The sequence below is a fragment of the Suhomyces tanzawaensis genome (genome assembly GCF_001661415.1).
Source record: "Suhomyces tanzawaensis NRRL Y-17324 unplaced genomic scaffold CANTAscaffold_3, whole genome shotgun sequence".
Taxonomy (NCBI): Eukaryota; Fungi; Ascomycota; class Pichiomycetes; order Serinales; family Debaryomycetaceae; genus Suhomyces; species Suhomyces tanzawaensis.
In genome coordinates this window covers 1,133,202-1,149,695 of record NW_017963638.1, presented here as the reverse complement: position 1 = coordinate 1,149,695, position 16,494 = coordinate 1,133,202, and the positions used below count along the sequence as shown (strand labels likewise).

At 48.8% G+C, this 16,494-nt stretch overlaps 7 protein-coding genes and 1 non-coding gene across 8 annotated transcripts; 5 read left to right on the top strand and 3 right to left on the bottom strand.

Moving 5' to 3' along the window:
- Positions 1 to 111: 111 nt before the first annotated feature.
- On the bottom strand, positions 112 to 2,352 carry SDA1 (Sda1p; the record flags this gene model as incomplete). Its single annotated transcript, XM_020209848.1, has 2 exons — positions 112 to 540; positions 658 to 2,352. The coding sequence occupies 2 exons, from the start codon at positions 2,350 to 2,352 to the stop codon at positions 112 to 114; spliced, it is 2,124 nt and encodes a 707-aa protein (XP_020065215.1).
- Positions 2,353 to 2,806: 454 nt separating this feature from the next.
- BRF1 (transcription factor TFIIIB subunit) lies at positions 2,807 to 5,213 on the bottom strand. The gene has a single exon (XM_020207543.1). It carries the CDS (start codon positions 4,927 to 4,929, stop codon positions 2,938 to 2,940), a length of 1,992 nt encoding a protein of 663 aa, XP_020065214.1. The 5' UTR covers positions 4,930 to 5,213; the 3' UTR covers positions 2,807 to 2,937.
- A 138-nt stretch (positions 5,214 to 5,351) lies between these two features.
- Positions 5,352 to 5,897, top strand: CANTADRAFT_89676 (uncharacterized protein; the record flags this gene model as incomplete). Its single annotated transcript, XM_020211596.1, has 2 exons — positions 5,352 to 5,398; positions 5,459 to 5,897. The coding sequence occupies 2 exons, from the start codon at positions 5,352 to 5,354 to the stop codon at positions 5,895 to 5,897; spliced, it is 486 nt and encodes a 161-aa protein (XP_020065213.1).
- A 372-nt stretch (positions 5,898 to 6,269) lies between these two features.
- Positions 6,270 to 7,589, bottom strand: DBP8 (ATP-dependent RNA helicase; the record flags this gene model as incomplete). Its single annotated transcript, XM_020211595.1, has 1 exon — positions 6,270 to 7,589. The coding sequence occupies one exon, from the start codon at positions 7,587 to 7,589 to the stop codon at positions 6,270 to 6,272; it is 1,320 nt and encodes a 439-aa protein (XP_020065212.1).
- A 268-nt stretch (positions 7,590 to 7,857) lies between these two features.
- Positions 7,858 to 9,360, top strand: MTG2 (putative GTPase; the record flags this gene model as incomplete). The annotated part of the gene is made up of 1 exon (XM_020206688.1): positions 7,858 to 9,360. The coding sequence occupies one exon, from the start codon at positions 7,858 to 7,860 to the stop codon at positions 9,358 to 9,360; it is 1,503 nt and encodes a 500-aa protein (XP_020065211.1).
- Positions 9,361 to 10,802: 1,442 nt separating this feature from the next.
- Positions 10,803 to 11,949, top strand: SRR1 (Srr1p). The gene is made up of 2 exons (XM_020211205.1): positions 10,803 to 10,847; positions 10,944 to 11,949. The coding sequence occupies exon 2, from the start codon at positions 11,112 to 11,114 to the stop codon at positions 11,535 to 11,537; it is 426 nt and encodes a 141-aa protein (XP_020065210.1). The 5' UTR covers positions 10,803 to 10,847; positions 10,944 to 11,111; the 3' UTR covers positions 11,538 to 11,949.
- Positions 11,950 to 12,459: 510 nt separating this feature from the next.
- Positions 12,460 to 12,531, top strand: CANTADRAFT_t119. Its single transcript has one exon. It is a non-coding gene; the product is annotated as a tRNA-Cys (tRNA).
- Positions 12,532 to 13,838: 1,307 nt separating this feature from the next.
- Positions 13,839 to 16,468, top strand: RNR3 (Rnr3p; the record flags this gene model as incomplete). The annotated part of the gene is made up of 1 exon (XM_020207542.1): positions 13,839 to 16,468. A coding segment is annotated over one exon (2,594 nt), but the record flags the coding sequence as incomplete, so codon positions are not given.
- Positions 16,469 to 16,494: the final 26 nt, after the last annotated feature.

Genomic DNA, 16,494 nt, shown 5'->3' with positions numbered 1-16,494 from the left:
ACCTTCTTTGTTTATGATCAGTTCCTGACTGGTCTTCCAATTCTTGATGTACTATTAGTTGCTTCGGGCCAGCCCCCTCCGTATTATTTACGATGTTTATTACTATATATCTCAATGTCCCTTCTTCTTTTGCTTTGTAATGTGTGCTCTCAATACCTTTTGACGGTCCCGTAACGACAACTTTTGCTTTCCTTGGACCGCCTTTTTGTGAATCATCATAACGAAATTCTTCTTACGTTCCTTTTCTCTGTTAGTTGTAGAATGTGCCTTTTCACGCTTACCTCTTCTGGATCCGAACTTGTCTCTGTCTTCTTTACCTTCCTTAGCAAGAGCAATTCTTTCTTCACGCAATTGCTTGTACTTGACCTTACCCACAAGGGTGGTGGAGTCAACTTGGTCTTCGTTCTTCTTACCCATGATCTTCTCGACACCTGCTGCAGTACGCAATTCTTCTAACTTGGCGAAATCGGCTGGAGTCAAAATTCTGGACGAAAGCAACTCGGTAATGGCGTCTTGGGATGTGGTGGCAGTGACAGCAGCCTCAGTTGCACTGATCTTGGCCTTCTTGGTGGGTCTGGATTCGTCTTCATCGAGGTCTTCTTCGTCAGACGACAATTCCAAATCGGAGACGTCGTCAAACTTGGTGGCTTCTACCACCTCCTCTGGCTCCTCTTCCTTAGTCTCGTCGTCCTTTTCATCTTCGGAGTCGCTGATGTCTATTTCCTTGTCGGATTCGACATTCACCCAGTCACCTTCAATGTCGTCTTCATCATCTTCATCATCAACTTCCCAGTTGGCATCGTCGTCTTCGTCATTGTCGTTACCCTTTTCCTTCTTCCAGTTAGCCAACAACTCAATTCCGGGAATAGAGGTGATGTTGGAGCTTTCCACACCGAATTGTGGCAACTTGTTCTTTTCTCCATGCTGCAACTCCATACTGGCCACTTTTCCTCTGTCTTTTCTGGCCAACATTTCTGGAGCCACTTCTCTGTATAATGAGATCAAAGATCTGGCAGCCATCATCACAGCCTTGGACTTGGAGCCCTTGTAGGCCGTCAAGTCTTGCAATAATGGAGCTTCAATGGCCAAAGGTGCTCTGGCTAAAATTTCTCTAATGGTATTTATACCAGCTGAGGCAACTTCAGCAGCTACACCGTCACTGACGAACTCGTCGGCAATTTTTCTGACCACAATCATGATGGACTCTGGAGGGACCAAGTCGTGAGAGGCTTGCGCAGCAGCAGCCATGATTTGGGTGACATCTCTCTGCTTAGGAGTCAAATATTTCAAAAAGAACGTGTAGATTCCCAACACTGTCAACTTGTGCGTACCGATTAATCTGGAGATCAAGTTCATGAACATGATTTTCTGCTCCAAGTCGAACTTGTTGGCATTCTTGCTGCTCAAGTGGTTGTCAAACAACTGTTCAGCAAAGCCCTGGGGGTCCCGTAATAAATGGATAGCAGAGAAATTGAGGTAGGTGGCCGAGTGCTTGGCCGAGTTCTTTTTCTTCATTTGCTTGACAGCCAGTTCCATCTTCTTGCCTCTCTTTGAGGTCTTCTTGTTGATGTTCATCTTGTGCTTCAAGGCTGACATGTCGAAACCGTCTTCGTCGGATGACTCTTCGAAGTTATCTTCTCTTTCCTTGTCAGCACCCAAGAAGAACTTGGCTCCAGCAGTGGCCACCTTGACGTCTGGGTGGACAGCTGCCTGCATCATGATTTCCACGGTTCTGGAGTCGTCCCAGATACCTCTTCTCCATAACTCTCTGGTGACCTTGGTTGCCCATAACCCCTGGCTGTCTCTCTGCTCAAGCAAGTTGAACAACAACGCCTGGGTGGATCTGTTGAGCTTCTGGTTCTTTGCTCCTGTGTTCATGGACTTCAAAAGCGAAATCAAGGTGCTGTAGATCTGGTGTCTCAAGGCCTTGACGTGTTGTCCAGTGGTGCTTCCAGCGTTGTAGGCAGTCAACAATGGGAAAAGCGTCTGAATTAAGAACTCGGCTGTGACAATGCCCTTGTTTCTCAACATGGTCAAACATTGGATGATCTTTTCTCTCAAGTCAGGGGATAACTCTCTGTGGTTGGTGGAAAGAATGGTCTTCAATTCGTTGGGAAACTCGGCAGTTTCCTTGGGGTAGCAGGTGCACACGGCGGAGACGAAGCCAATGAGCTCAGCAAACTCGGCGTTCTTGTCTCCGTTGGGGTTCATCAAGAAGATGTCTCTCAACGACTCGTAATGGGAGTACTGCTTGACGAACTCTTCGTAGTATGACTCTGGATCTCTACGCACGACATTCTGCAACAAAATGATGTTGGTAGGCAACACGGCACATCTTCTCTTCTTACCCATGGTGTCTGTAGTGTATCAGTAGAGATGGTAACTGATAAATAATATGGGTGGAAAATTTAGGGCGATGAGATGGAGTCGTGTGGGGGTGAATCCGTAGATAACCAAAACCGATGGGCTCCAGAGGTAAAGACACTACGGGGATGAAGTGGTGGGAGCGGTGCCGTATGGCACTGGTGTCCTTTCTCTTACATGATAAGTTCAGTGACTTCTGGTATTTATTGGTATTATACTTGTATCGTGAGAAGGACTGAAATCAATAGCTGTGCTGGTGGCTGCGACACTGTCTTGAATCTTTACATCGCCAAGAAACGTACAAACAACGAATTGTAGTCACTTCACAAATGTCACTCACAATGGACTTCGTGCTAAGCATTATCTTCTAAATTGTAAACCATCTTTTTCTGATTTATTAGGGTATTGCTACTAGGAGAACCCTTTTATCGCGAAATCATTTGCACCCATTTCATCTATTCGTTACATCCTATACATCTAGCGTCATTAGTTGGGATTCATAGGAGTCTCAACCGGCAGTCAGGTATCCAAGCCCTTGAAAACAATAGCTTGGTAGGTCAACTGAGTTATTCATTACTTGGGGTTTTCGAAAAGAAGATCCAACGTCTGGTAGTTGAGCTTCTTCGAAAGCGGCTTCTTCTCCCAGTACTGTCTTGAACTTTCGGCTGCCGTCAACGGTTCTCCAGTAATTTCATTCACGCCAATGTTTTTCAAAGCGTCATCTACACCCATCTGGTCAATATTGGTGTTGATTTGCTTTTGACGCTTCTTACGAGGCTGTCCCGAGGTGTTACCTGCCAACTGATCTGCCTCCTGTTTCAACCGCTTCTTTTCCTGTTGAATGATGAAGTCGTGGTTCAATCCGGTCCAGATCCGCTCTTTGAGTTGTTTCTCCTCCTCGTTCAACTCGCAATTAAGCGTGATTTCATCATCATCATCACTATTCAATTCGATACTGGATGACACCTTTTCGAGTAATTCATGAGTTTTAGGTAAGTACTTCACCAAGTTCTTAGGCTTGTTGGGATCCACACCCCCATCTGTGTCCGCCGATTTTTCTACCGGAGTTGCGTACATAGCTTCTTCCAAACTTTTTTTCTTACGTTGAAGTACTCGAGTCACTTCATTGTGAATCTCCAGAGCAGTCAAATCACTGCTAGCAAGGATGTTTTGCAAAAGCTTATCCATGAATAGATGATGCTTTCTCAAACGGATAGAATCCTTATCCTTATTGTCCTTAGGCTCTTCATCTTCAGGAACGGAGTCTATGTCAACGCCTTCAAGTATCGAAGTCGGCTCGCCTTCCCGGACTGTAGTACTAGATTCCGAAGAAGCATTTGAGTCTCTTGGATTCTCAGATTGGTCCTTCTCAGATTGATCCTTCTCAGATTCGATCTCCTCGGATTCATTCTGATTACCTGCTGCTTCTTTAGCCCTAGATCTGGTATTATCACTGGGTTTTTCCGACTTGCCCAGTACAGCTCGCACACCCGAGGATTCGGCTTGACTTTGCTTCAATAGCCAGTTATCAAACTGGGCTACTGCCATTTCTTTAATTAATATTTTGTTTGCAATCTTTTGTTCCAAACTTCTATTTTTCTCGTACGAAGGAGGGTTTGATGATTCAGTTTTCTCGGATTCCCGAAAGGAGTTGACAGTCAACTCTCCAGATTTCGTTTTTTTGAACTCGTTCAATCTTCTCTGCAAGGTTTCTGGACCCACATGTGCCACTGCCACAATTTCGGCATGAGTTCTTCTGAAATTGTTCATTCTAGCAGCCAAAAGCACACAGGCGCCAGCAATACCGGCAGGTCGTCTTCCTTCGTGAATCCAATCTTCAGACATTCTCTGGGCAAGTTTGACTGCATCTCGCACCACCTTTGTGCACTTCTCCTTGAAGTCCAACTTTTCAGCAAAATGCTGGATGAAAAGCGAAGGGTCTGCCAACGGGAGATTCACGATATGCAAGGCTTTGACCATCTTCAAGAAGGTTGCACCCAACGAGTAGACGGATATCTGTAATCGCGAACTGAAATCAATCAACATATGATGGGTCTTTTCCTTTCTGCAAGCCACGTACAAGCAGGTGGCCAAAACGTTCTGGGACCTTCTACCCTGGACGAAATTCTGGGCCAACGCCAACTTGAACCACTCGCCCGCAGAGTCAGAAATGTACTCGGGAATATTCAAGGCAGCGGCTATTCTCTTGATCTTCCGTTTCCCGTTAGCCAACGTTTGTTCACGACTCTCCATGGCGTTCTGCCGTCCTCCTCCGTAGTTTGCTCTGGCCTGATCGGCTCCCACCATGGCACCTTGAACCATGGCGGCTCCCAGTGAAGACTCTCCAAACTGGACTTCACTGACGATGGGGTTCTCATCCTGGACGGTACCGCATCGTTCACACGACACGTCTCCTGCCGGGTTGTAGCGATTCACTATGAGCTTGGGGTGGCCACAGTTGACACATCCTTTTTTGTTCATGTTGTAGAGATGGGTGATTGTTTCTAGATGAGATAGATATGTTATGGTTTGGATGAGGGACGCGATGTCGCGGAAGTGCGACATTGGAATGATGGGGATGGGAAGAATATAGGGAGAAATTATGGAGAAATTATGGACAAATAAAGGGAGAAATAAAGGGAGAAGACAGAGAAACGGTAGAAAATAGGCAGAAATGGGGAGTCTGATCCAGAGGATCGACGGAACCAACTAGCTCGCGGTACAGAGCCTGGATCCTTGGAATACTGGGCCTTTTCTTGCAATACCTGTCTGGGTGTATTGTATTCCTCTTTTCCTTAACTTGTAGTAATTTCGGTGTTGAAGTACGGATGTTTCGTGGAGCTTCCAGCTAGCGGCCAGTTTGCCCAGCCAAGTTTCTCTCTCACGTCATTTGAGCACATGCCTCGAATTCTCGTTAAGCCACACAGGGTCCTTTGTGCACGCTGCGACATAATTATGGTAAATTCGTATCCTTCTTCTTTATCGCCATGAATACGTTCGAGGAGCAGTTGAAGCTGTACCGGAAGTCGCTTGGGTCGGGTGTCCAACCCACGCCGTCTCCTGAAGTCCAGGACATCGATTATGGCCAAAATAGACACCTTCTTTCTGGGTTTCCCTACAGCCTTGTGATGGAAATCACCGCCTCAGAGCCCAGAGACGTACTACAGCTGGAAAGAACATGTCTTACGTTCATCCGATTTGCATGTTCGTTGGTGTTTTCGGCGTTGGGAATGGTGTTGAACTTCAAACTCAACACTTCAGGCAAACCCACGAAGCCACACCAACCCCGGAAGGGGTTCAACAGAACAGCCTACACCACAGCAGCTGCATTCGTGCTTGTGGTTTTGGCATTTGCTGTGCTAATTTTGAGTGGAATCAATTATTTGATAACTATTCAGAGATATGCTTCTCACAAGATCGAGACTTACAATTATAATAATATGAGCACGGTGGTGTGCATGACTTGTGTGTTTGTCACGTTGATAGCTATCAACGTGAGCTTAATCGTGGACGGGTATATCCTGGAAAGCTAGGAGCGCATCGGGGTGAGAATCAGTGGTAGTAAGGATGGGAAATCGTCAGGCTGGCTTGATGCTGTATGGATTAGAAATTCATTATCCTACGATGTTTCTGATCATCCTTGTGCTATTAATTAATTACTATCTGCTTTAGCAGATTTGATATCATTTTTCGTCGATTATATGGAAAGCTCCTGATATTCTAAATGAATTACTATGAAGGCTTGCGAGGCTCATTCCTCAGCTTACTTGTGAACTACTTGAACTTCCTGCTATTATTCATTAATTACTATGGAGTTGTACGGCTCATATCAGATGGCTAGTCGTGATTAATCTGAAGCCCATTGCTGTTATACGTTAACTAAAGTATTAACTACTTTGAGCCTTTCAGGCGCTCTTGGACTTCTTCTTGGACTTGGACACCTTTCCTGCCACTTCCTTCCGTTTGTTTCTATTATTCTCCTTCCTTACCCCAAAGTCTTCCTTGTCCATTTCCATCAAACTCTCTCTCTTCGCAACACTGGTTTTTGCAAGCGAGTTATCAATCACGAGATCATCACTGAGACCCTCCAACAACTCCATCTTTTTGTTAATTCTCTCCTCAATAGACTGGATTCTATCGATATCTTTTTCCGATACAATCGAAACAGCATCACCTTTTCTTCCTGCTCTGGCAGTTCTACCCACACGATGGATGAAATCGTCTGGATCTGCAGGTATATCGAAATTTATTACCAACTCAACGGTAGGAATATCAAGCCCTCTGGAGGCCACATCAGTAGCAATTAATATACGCGCAGCCCCAGCTTTGAATCTATGCAATGAATTTGTTCTTTCAGCCTGACGCATTTCCGAATGCAACGAAGCGACCCTGAAGTCGAGCTTCCGTAAAGTTCTTCTCAACACCTCTGCTGTCTTGGTGCGGTTGACAAAAATGACGGCTGTGGATTTTTCGTACTGTGACAAGCTAAGAATACTGTTGAGATATGCTTCCTTGACGTAGGATGGGACGAAAACGTAGTGGATTTTTAATCCAGCTGGAATGGCGACTTTGTCGACGGTTTCCACCTCGTGGATGAACACTGGAGGCTTGTTTGGAGCCGTGGGCTTGTCTTTCAAGGCTCTCACGGCATCAGTGACAGTGGCAGTGAAAAGACACGTCTGCCTTTGTTCTGAGGGTGGCAATACGCTGAAGCACCTCTCGAGATCGCCTCCAAAACTGTTACTCAACAAACGGTCGGCTTCATCTAGCACCAAGTACTTGACTCTTCTCAATCCGCAAATAGTCTCCTCTCCGCTGTTCAAGATATGATCCGCAAGTCTTCCAGGCGTGGCGATCACGAAATGAGGTCTCTTTTGGAGTTCGATGGCTTGTTTGACGAAATCTTCTCCTCCCACAACCACACTGATTCGGATGTTCATGGACGATCCCAATGCAGCAAACTGCTCGGCAATCTGCAAGGCCAACTCTCTGGTGGGAGTGAGCACGAGGCCAAAGATCCCAAAGGGGTCTTGGGACCATTGCGTAAGCATGGGCAGTGCAAAGGCTATGGTCTTACCACTTCCTGTTTTGGCACCTCCGATACAATCATGGCCTGCGAGAATTGCAGGGATACACGCAGACTGAATGGACGATGGGGTATGGATCTTCATGGCCGCGAGGGCCTCTGCGAGCCACTTGGCCACGCCTAGGGATTCAAACGACATTGTGGTGGAGCTGGAGTTGATGGGGAGGATGAAAATTGAGATGAGATGGGGCGGCACGTGATCCAGAGTAACGTGACCGCACATACAAACGTCGCCTCCCAAACAGCTTTGGCTGCCATTCCTGCTCATGTTACGGACACTCCACAGTTTGTCCCGCAGGGCTTCGAGATGTGGACAGTTACGGCCATGCGTGTCGTTGAAGCCGTCACGTCCGTTTTTCCATTCGTCTACCGTGAAAAATGTCTACGAGGAAGAAGAAGAGCAAGTAATGGCCGAGCCCATCACCAATTATGTGATCCACACAGAAGAAGAGCTCAAGACCAATCCCGAGTACGAAGGATTGCCGACAGGGACGGTTGTTCACGGCGATGAAACCATCAAATTCAGCGAGTTGGGTGTGGATGAAGATGGTCTTAGTGCCAGACTCTTGTCGCTCAGTGAATACTTCTTTGGTAACTTGCACCATACCCACCACGTCTTCTACAACACCGTCAACACCTTGTCAAAACAAGGGAAGAAAACCGAGAACAGAACGTTTATTGACCTCAAAGTCATTCGTGCCAAAAGTGGGCGCGGAGGCAATGGGTGTGTGTCCTTCTTCAGAGACGCCAACAGGCCAGTAGGACCGCCAGACGGAGGTGACGGAGGCGACGGAGGCGACGTATTCATCAGCGTGGTGAATCGGAATATGAGCTCGTTGCACAAGATCAAACGGACCTACGAGGCCAAAAACGGTACTCCAGGCAAAGGCAGCCAGCTTGACGGAGCTGTGGGCGAGGATGTGATCATAGAAGTACCTGTGGGGACCACTATCCGGTGGATCCCCGACCCCATGGTGCTTAAGAAGTATTTGTACCGCAGAGAAGGCCAACAGCTCGATGATATCAAGCTTGAATTGAAATGCGACGACAAAAACCAGATCCAATTGCACCGCAGTGGGTACGAGCCAGGCGAGGGCTGGTCGTTCAAGGAGAACGACGAAGAGTACTACCGGTCGAGAGAATTCTTCACCGACCTCAACAAGCGGGTCACCGAGCACGACCACGAGCTTGTGGTGGAGGAGTTCAGACAGGACAAGTTTCCGTTGGTAGGCATCGATTTCGACAAGCCCACCAAGCGTCCTATTCCGTTGCTCAGAGGGGGAAGAGGCGGGATGGGCAACATGCATTTTTTGACCAAGGATATCCGAAACCCCAGGTTTAGTAAGCGTGGAAGAGAAGGTATCACATCGTTCTTTCTTCTTGAGTTAAAGCTTATTGCCGATTTAGGGTTGGTGGGGCTCCCCAACGCAGGAAAGTCAACCTTATTGCGAGCGATTTCCCGGGCGAGACCAAGGGTTGGCCACTGGGAATTCACCACCTTGCAACCCACTGTGGGAACCATTTTCACCTCCATAGATAAGGACCCGTTTACGGTGGCCGATATTCCCGGGATCATCAAGGGGGCTTCCCAGAACAAGGGTATGGGTCTAGACTTCTTGAGACACATCGAGCGGTCGGGCGGATTGGTGTTTGTGGTTTCGCTCGAGAAGCCGAACCCGGTGGAGGACTTGAAGGTATTGTTGGAGGAGGTGGGAGAGAAGAGAATGCGGGACAAGAAGGTTTTGGTGGTGGCCACCAAGGCGGACTTGAGTGAAACTGGAGCCGAATATGGTCTGTTGAAGCAGTTTGTGGAGAGCGAAGAAGGCTGGAAGATCGTGCCTGTGTGTGCAGAAAGAGGAGAGAATATCGAGCGGTGTATCAGGTTGATGGGCGAGATCGCATATCAGTAGGATGCGATGCCAGACAAGGTGAAAGAGGAGAATGTTGGGCCAGCCGTTAACAGTCAGTCATGGATGAGGAAGGTCAAAGAGAAGAATGTTGGACCAGCCGTTAACAGTCATGGATGTGGAAGGTGAACAGAAATAGAATAGGATGTCGCATGACAGAACTCAATTACACCGTAGGTGTAACAGGACGAATGTCGCAGGCTATAAAGGTCACAGGAGGAATGTCGCCCACTGTGGCTTCTGCACCAGGCTTATGTTGTCTGGGAAGGTTCAGCATATGTCAAAGGAACATGGCGGTGGTTGCGAAAACCTTGCCGTTTCAGGAAGTTGTCTGAAACTGAGGAATGTTCCAGCTGGGTATGGTTTCGGCTACGCCAGGCCCAGTTGTAGATAGCGGGCCACGCATATAGACGTACTCGGCAATGCACGCCAGAAAATAGACATCTGAAACAGTTTAACTACGGTATGTCAGGCCACGAGGCACGGCTGGGACGTGGGGGTGGTTGAAGGGGCCAGGCGGATCAACTCCCACTAAGCCTCTGATGGGGTGTCGGGGATAGCGGGGTTGGGGCCAGGAGTGGTGGGGCCAGAAATGATGGGCCAGGTTGCTGGCGGGGACCCTCGGGTGGAACCAATTCCAGAAGACGCATGGAAGCGCAGTAGCGACGGGCGCACCGCAGCAAGAAAGACGCGGGGCAACGCGCGTGCCGGCAGGCGTGCGTCTGGCCAGGGCGGTCTCATCCCCTCCGCCTTAGGAAAGAGACAGATCTACACCGGACAGTCACCAAATGGGGGCGAATGTCCCAACATGCCGACACCGCAGCCACACCAGGAAGGACTAGGTGCGTTGGGCAGAAGTAGGTGCGTTGGGCAGGACCTTCGGCAGCCCACGCCAGGCGTCGCCGTTGCCCATTCCAGCTTGCCCAGATCAGTTTTTTGTTTCCACCGTTATTACTGCAAACAGCATGAGCAACCCACCAAATCCGGCACCTCCGATATGGGCGGGCAGACGTTGGTTGCGCCCTCCACGGATGGGTGGTGGTGGCAACCACGGCTGGTAACAGGGCCAGGTAGACAGTGACACCAGTGGCTGGGGTCGTTGGCATGGTGGTGAGGAGCCCACCCCTGTCCCGTGACGGTCTGGACCCATCACGGGCCCCCCATCCCAGACCCTGGGTTACATAAGCGCAACTGTCTGCACCGGGATTTCGCATTCGTCTGAACCTAGAATGGCCATACCCGCCTCTATTTTTTCCTGCCAACGCAGGTGAAATTCTGCATGGTGCACCACCCGCAACCCAGACTATATAACCACATGAATCCCCGATGATCTGACACCATCCAGCCCAATGATGGCATCCCGTCCGTTACAATTGAACACGCCCATCGAGCTCGGGGTCCCCCATGTCCTGAACGCCGCCTCCGGCAGCAGCGACAGCTGTGGGTCCACCCCCACCGACGACTACTTCTCCATCCGGCCCAAGCTCTCGGTGACCATTTCCAACGATATCAATGCCACCCACTATCCTATGTACCGCATGCCGTTTCATGCAAGCTCCGCCAGCAACCTCAGCTCGCCTCCCGAGTACCTGGTAGAGTACGAAGCCGACGACGATGACGAGGAAGACGAGCGTCGTGGAGGTGCGCCATTCACGCCGTTTACGCCATTCACGCCGTTGACGCCTGCATTGGTGGACTCCAAGGAGCTGCTGCTGGCGCAGTACTTCAACGCTCCCATCGCCCTCGACGTGCACATGCCGTTGCTCAAGCGCGCCCCAAACACAGTGGCCTACAGCTTCCTCTTGGTGGACGACAACGCCATCAACCTCCGCATCTTGGAGCGGGTGCTCAACCGGATGTATCCCAACAGTCACATCACCAAGATCCAGGACCTGACCAAGGTGCAGCCCGTGATTGCGCATCAGGCGTTTGACATGGTGTTTTTGGACATCGAGATGCCGTGCATCACTGGCGTGGACTTGGCTCGCCACATGCGCAGCCAGCGCAAGTACGACTCGTGGGGCATTGTGGCGGTGACCACCCGCAACACTGCCAGCGACGTGGCCATCTACAAGTCTGCAGGCATCGACTTTACGTTTCCCAAGCCGTTGGCCACCACCCACGACCACATGATGGACACCATCAACTACATCTTGCGGGCCCGCAAGGCCCACTACTAGGCACGAAAAGACACCACCGATACAGTCAGTCCACGCCTGATGCCACTGATGCAGTCATACCACGCCTGATGCACTCGGTGCCTACTGATACCACCCAACATCCTTACTACCGCCAGGCTAGTCCTGGCGCAGAATGCATATGATTTACGAGGTCTTCTAGACCACTCACGACTGTTCACTTCCTTAATGTGTTAATTTCCCCCTCTCCTTTATAGACGGTACTAATAGACGACTCCGGTTATTATGCGTAGATACCCGGCCAGGCGGGCAGGTAAATCTGGCCAAATCTTGTCATGCGCGATGGTGTTCGAATCGGGTTATATTCTGCACCGCACTGGAAGAGCCCCTCGTCAATCTTCTACTTGGTTGATTGCCCAGGGCCTGGTTCTCCCCACAGTTGGCCCCTTGGCTCGGGGGCCCTGCCCAGGCGTCGCATCCCTGCCACCACCTCGTGATCTCACCTGTGTGTCGACAACGGGCTCCAGACGCTGGCATCGGACCTTGCAGAGAAACTGGTGCTTGACGCACGGTTACGAACCTTTGATCTGAGCCAGGCGGGCAATGAACCAAGCTGCGAATGCCTGGCCCCGCGTGCAGATGGTGACCACACCCCCGGGCATCCTGGTGATGGGGGGTGTGGGGGCCAGGTGGGCAAAATCCTCACCCATAAACCCTTCGGCGATACCCACGATGCCCGTGTAGTATCTCCGATATGGCCGTTGCGTGACCTGCGGGCCACCGCCCATTATTGCTCGTCGAGTGTTTTGGGCGGACAATCCAAGCCCCTGGGCTATTGTGAAGAACAATGCTCGAAACGGGCGGGCCTGGTGGAGATATCGGCGTCCTGCAGGTAGTGCGTTTGGCTGGCGCACGACCCACAACTCCACCGGTCCCGCACCCGCCCGCCTCGTTGTACAAGTAAGCTCGTATGGCGCAGTGGTAGCGCAGCAGATTGCAAATCTGTTGGTCCTTAGTTCAATCCTGAGTGCGAGCTTTCTTTTTTGCATTTGTTGGCACGACAATAGTTGCGACCGCCTGGTTGCCTCCCCTTTTAGCCTCATTCAGGTACATAAGGGGTATTTCCGAGCATATATAACCTCTGGCAAACTCCGGTATCCTGCTACATTTTTGCTTGAATATACCTGCCCCCAATTGATGTCTACCACTTTCGTACCATGCTCCAATCCACCACCAAGAGGAAGTTAGACCAGCATCCACTGGAAGTGAACGTACAGCCCCCAAAACGGTTGGCTGTGAAACCGTTAAGTCCGCAACACTATCAGAGCCAACTCTTGAGCAGGGAGAGCGAATTGGACCGTCAAATTGCCCAGTGGCTTGACCAGCGAGACTTTCTCGCTGCTTGTCTCTCTCTCCAGAAGAGCCCCGACGAGGCCAAATTGCAGGTATTTGCCAAATGGCCCACTGAGAAAGATGCGGAATCTAGCTAGCATTGAGCTGTGGCCAACCTTGTAAGCAATTGACCAACAGATTGACCAACAAATTGACCAACAAATCGACCAACAATTGACGTACTCCCTAAACGGTTCCCAGAGTTGACTGCATTTCTGTGGCCAACAGGCTATGCCCCAGAATGGCTTGTATTTCTCTCTATGGCCAACAGTTTCAAATTCCCAAAATCATTGTCTATCGCAGAGGGCTGCTGGACATTGATGTATATTTGTGCATCAATGCACATTTGTTCCCCTGCAGCACTACTCTGCAAGCTTCGGAGCTTGCCTGCACTGTCAAGAATTGAGGTTCATATGAACGCGCAGGCAATGGACCACTTTAATTCTCCTAAATACATTTACAGTAAACCTTTAATGTTGCACCAACCCGTAGACTGATATCAGTTGTTTTCCTATGTAGATAGTGGCGCCCAAAATTGGGTCCATTGGCAATTCGTGGCCCGAAGCCCCAATAATCCGAATTTCCCAAGTCATCACAACCCAATCGCCTCAGCACCTCATCCGTTCTTCAATACTCTGGAAATGCCGCCAGTATCGCTTTTTGGGCAACATTGACACAACCCAACCAGCAGTGGAGTATCAGAAAAACAGCCACTCCAGTTCAATTGTTGTGCTCAAAACGAGAACACATTCCAGGTTTCCACCATTGGCCACAATTACATTGTCCTGCCATCCACCCACTTGGCTTCTCTATTGTCTTCCTATTGTTTTGCGGAAATGTCCCTTCACTTATGGTCCAAACCGTTAAATTACGCACATATCGGTGCAGCACACGACCATTGCCCCATCACAATTTCAACCTTCTTAGGCGGCAAATGCTGGAACCACACCAGAATGACCCTAGAAAATAAGCCTCTTGTTGCGTCCAGCGGCGCAGAAGGGTCCATTTCCAAGGATGGGTTCAGAAGTCCAAATTTGGCCAAACTTCTCAACTCACTAGCCCAAGATCTTGATTACACACGCCTAGGTATAGATCGGGTGGTGGAGATTGTGCAAAACGGACTTCCTGAACAATTCACCAACACGAGCATCTACGACCTCACAAGTGAAGTACTCGCGTCGCGAGTCATCTACCATCCGGACTACTCGACGTTGGCAGGACGAGTTGAGGCCTACAAGCTTCAAGAGTCCATTACGACTAGTTTCAGCAACACGATAGCACAAATCCATGCCTCTTACTCCGAGAAGTCGTTGATCTCGGATGCGTTCCTTCAAGTCGTTTCCAAGCACGCAGAGTACCTAGACAGCCTTATCGTCCCCAAGCGAGACTTCGACTTGCCTTATTTCGGAATCAAGACGTTGCAAAAGTCGTATCTCTTGCAATGCAACGGCGAGGTCCAGGAAACCCCTCAATACATGTTCCTTCGTGTGGCCGTGCAGATCCATGGCAACAGTTTGGGCGAGGTCAAGGAAACGTACGATTTGATGTCTGAAAAGTACTTTGTCCACGCCTCTCCGACCCTCTTCAACGCTGGAACAAACAATAATTACTTGTCCTCCTGCTTTCTCGTGGCTTTGGAGGACGACTCGATCGATGGGATCTTCAAAACGCTCCATAAAAGTGCCCTCATCTCCAAGGCTGCAGGTGGAATAGGTCTCCATGCCCACAATATCCGTGCTAGAGGGTCCAGAATAGCCAGTACTGGTGGCACTTCGAACGGTTTGGTGCCCATGTTGAGAGTCTTCAACAATGCTGCTAGATACGTTGATCAAGGAGGTAACAAGAGACCTGGTGCCATAGCCGTTTACATAGAACCATGGCATGCAGATATCTTTGAGGTGCTCAACTTGAAGAAGAACCACGGAAAAGAGGAAATGAGAGCAAGAGATTTATTCTATGGGCTCTGGATTCCAGATTTATTTATGAGAAGAGTAAAAGCTGACCAAGATTGGACGCTTTTCTCTCCAGACGAATGTCCAGGCTTGAGTGACTGTTATGGACACGAATTTGAAACCCTTTACACCAAGTATGAATCGGAAGGAAAAGGTGAAAGAATCAAGGCCCAGAAATTATGGTACTCGATTTTGGAGTCTCAGACTGAAACAGGTGGGCCCTACATGCTCTTCAAAGATGCATGTAATCTCAAATCTAATCAAAGAAATTTGGGAACGATAAAGTCTTCCAATTTATGCTGCGAAGTAGTGGAGTATTCGTCAGAAAATGAAACTGCAGTTTGCAATTTAGCATCGATCGCCCTACCAAGATATGTGATACTGATGTCGGATGGTGAAATCAGCTTCGACTTCAAGAAACTCCATTCCATTGTGAAGGTCGTCACTCGTAACCTTGACAAAATTATCAACATCACCAAATACCCAATAGAAACTTCAGAAAGGTCCAACATGCTCCACAGGCCTATTGCGATTGGAGTTCAGGGCCTTGCGGACTTATTGGCTGAACTAAGATTGCCTTTTGATTCAGCACAAGCCAGGGAACTCAACATTCAAATCTTTGAAACTATTTACCATGCTGCAGTTGAAGCATCTATGGAACTCGCAATGCAGCATGGTCCATATAGCTCCTTTAAGGGTTCTCCGGCTTCACAAGGGCTCCTTCAGTTTGATTTGTGGGAACATAAACCCTCCAACTTCTTCAGTGACTGGGATGAGCTCAAAGAGAAGGTCATAAAAAATGGTCTTCGCAATTCCTTGCTAGTTGCACCAATGCCAACTGCTTCAACATCCCAGATATTGGGTTACAACGAATGCTTTGAGCCATATACTTCGAATTTATACACAAGAAGGGTATTGGCAGGAGAGTTTCAAGTTGTCAACCACAATTTGCTCAAAGATTTGATTGAATTGGGATTATGGTCCCCTTCAATGAAGGATCAGATTATTCACGACAACGGATCCGTGCAAGGCATCCCAGAAATTCCAGATCATATCAAGCAGCTCTATAAAACTGTATGGGAAATCCCCCAGAGGAGCATAATCGACATGGCGAGTGACCGTGGAAGATTCATTGATCAACTGCAAAGTATGAATGTTCACATGTCAAATCCTACGTTTGGGAAATTGACTAGCTGTCACTTTTACGCCTGGGAAAAAGGTTTGAAAACTGGTATGTATTACTTGAGAACCCAGGCAGCGGCAAGAGCTATCCAATTCACCGTGGATGTCAAGAATAGGGCAGAACAAACTATGCCCGTTACAGTTTCCTTGAACAGAAAAAGATACAAGGCGTTAAAACAATTCAAAGAGTCGACTATAGAGTCAAATCCAAAACCATCGAAACGTATTCCTGAACTATCGCCCAGATTACTTGATGATCTGCTGACAAAGAAGCTCAAGAAAGGTTCCACCAGTGCGTTGATTAATACGAAGAATTCCTCAGAAACTCCGCACAGATATGACATTTACGACGATACCCCATTATCTTGTAATATATTAGATCCTGAACAGTGTGATTCCTGTTCGGGATAGACGTACATAGAATCTTATCATAATGGAATTAGCTAGAATATTGTAGCCCCAATCATGGTTTT

What these genes read in the sequence shown, in the direction of transcription:
- BRF1 (XM_020207543.1), bottom strand. Translation starts at nt 4,929, where the DNA reads ATGTCGCACTTCCGCGACATCGCGTCCCTCATCCAAACCATAACATAT.
- SRR1 (XM_020211205.1), top strand. Translation starts at nt 11,112, where the DNA reads ATGCCGTTGCTCAAGCGCGCCCCAAACACAGTGGCCTACAGCTTCCTC.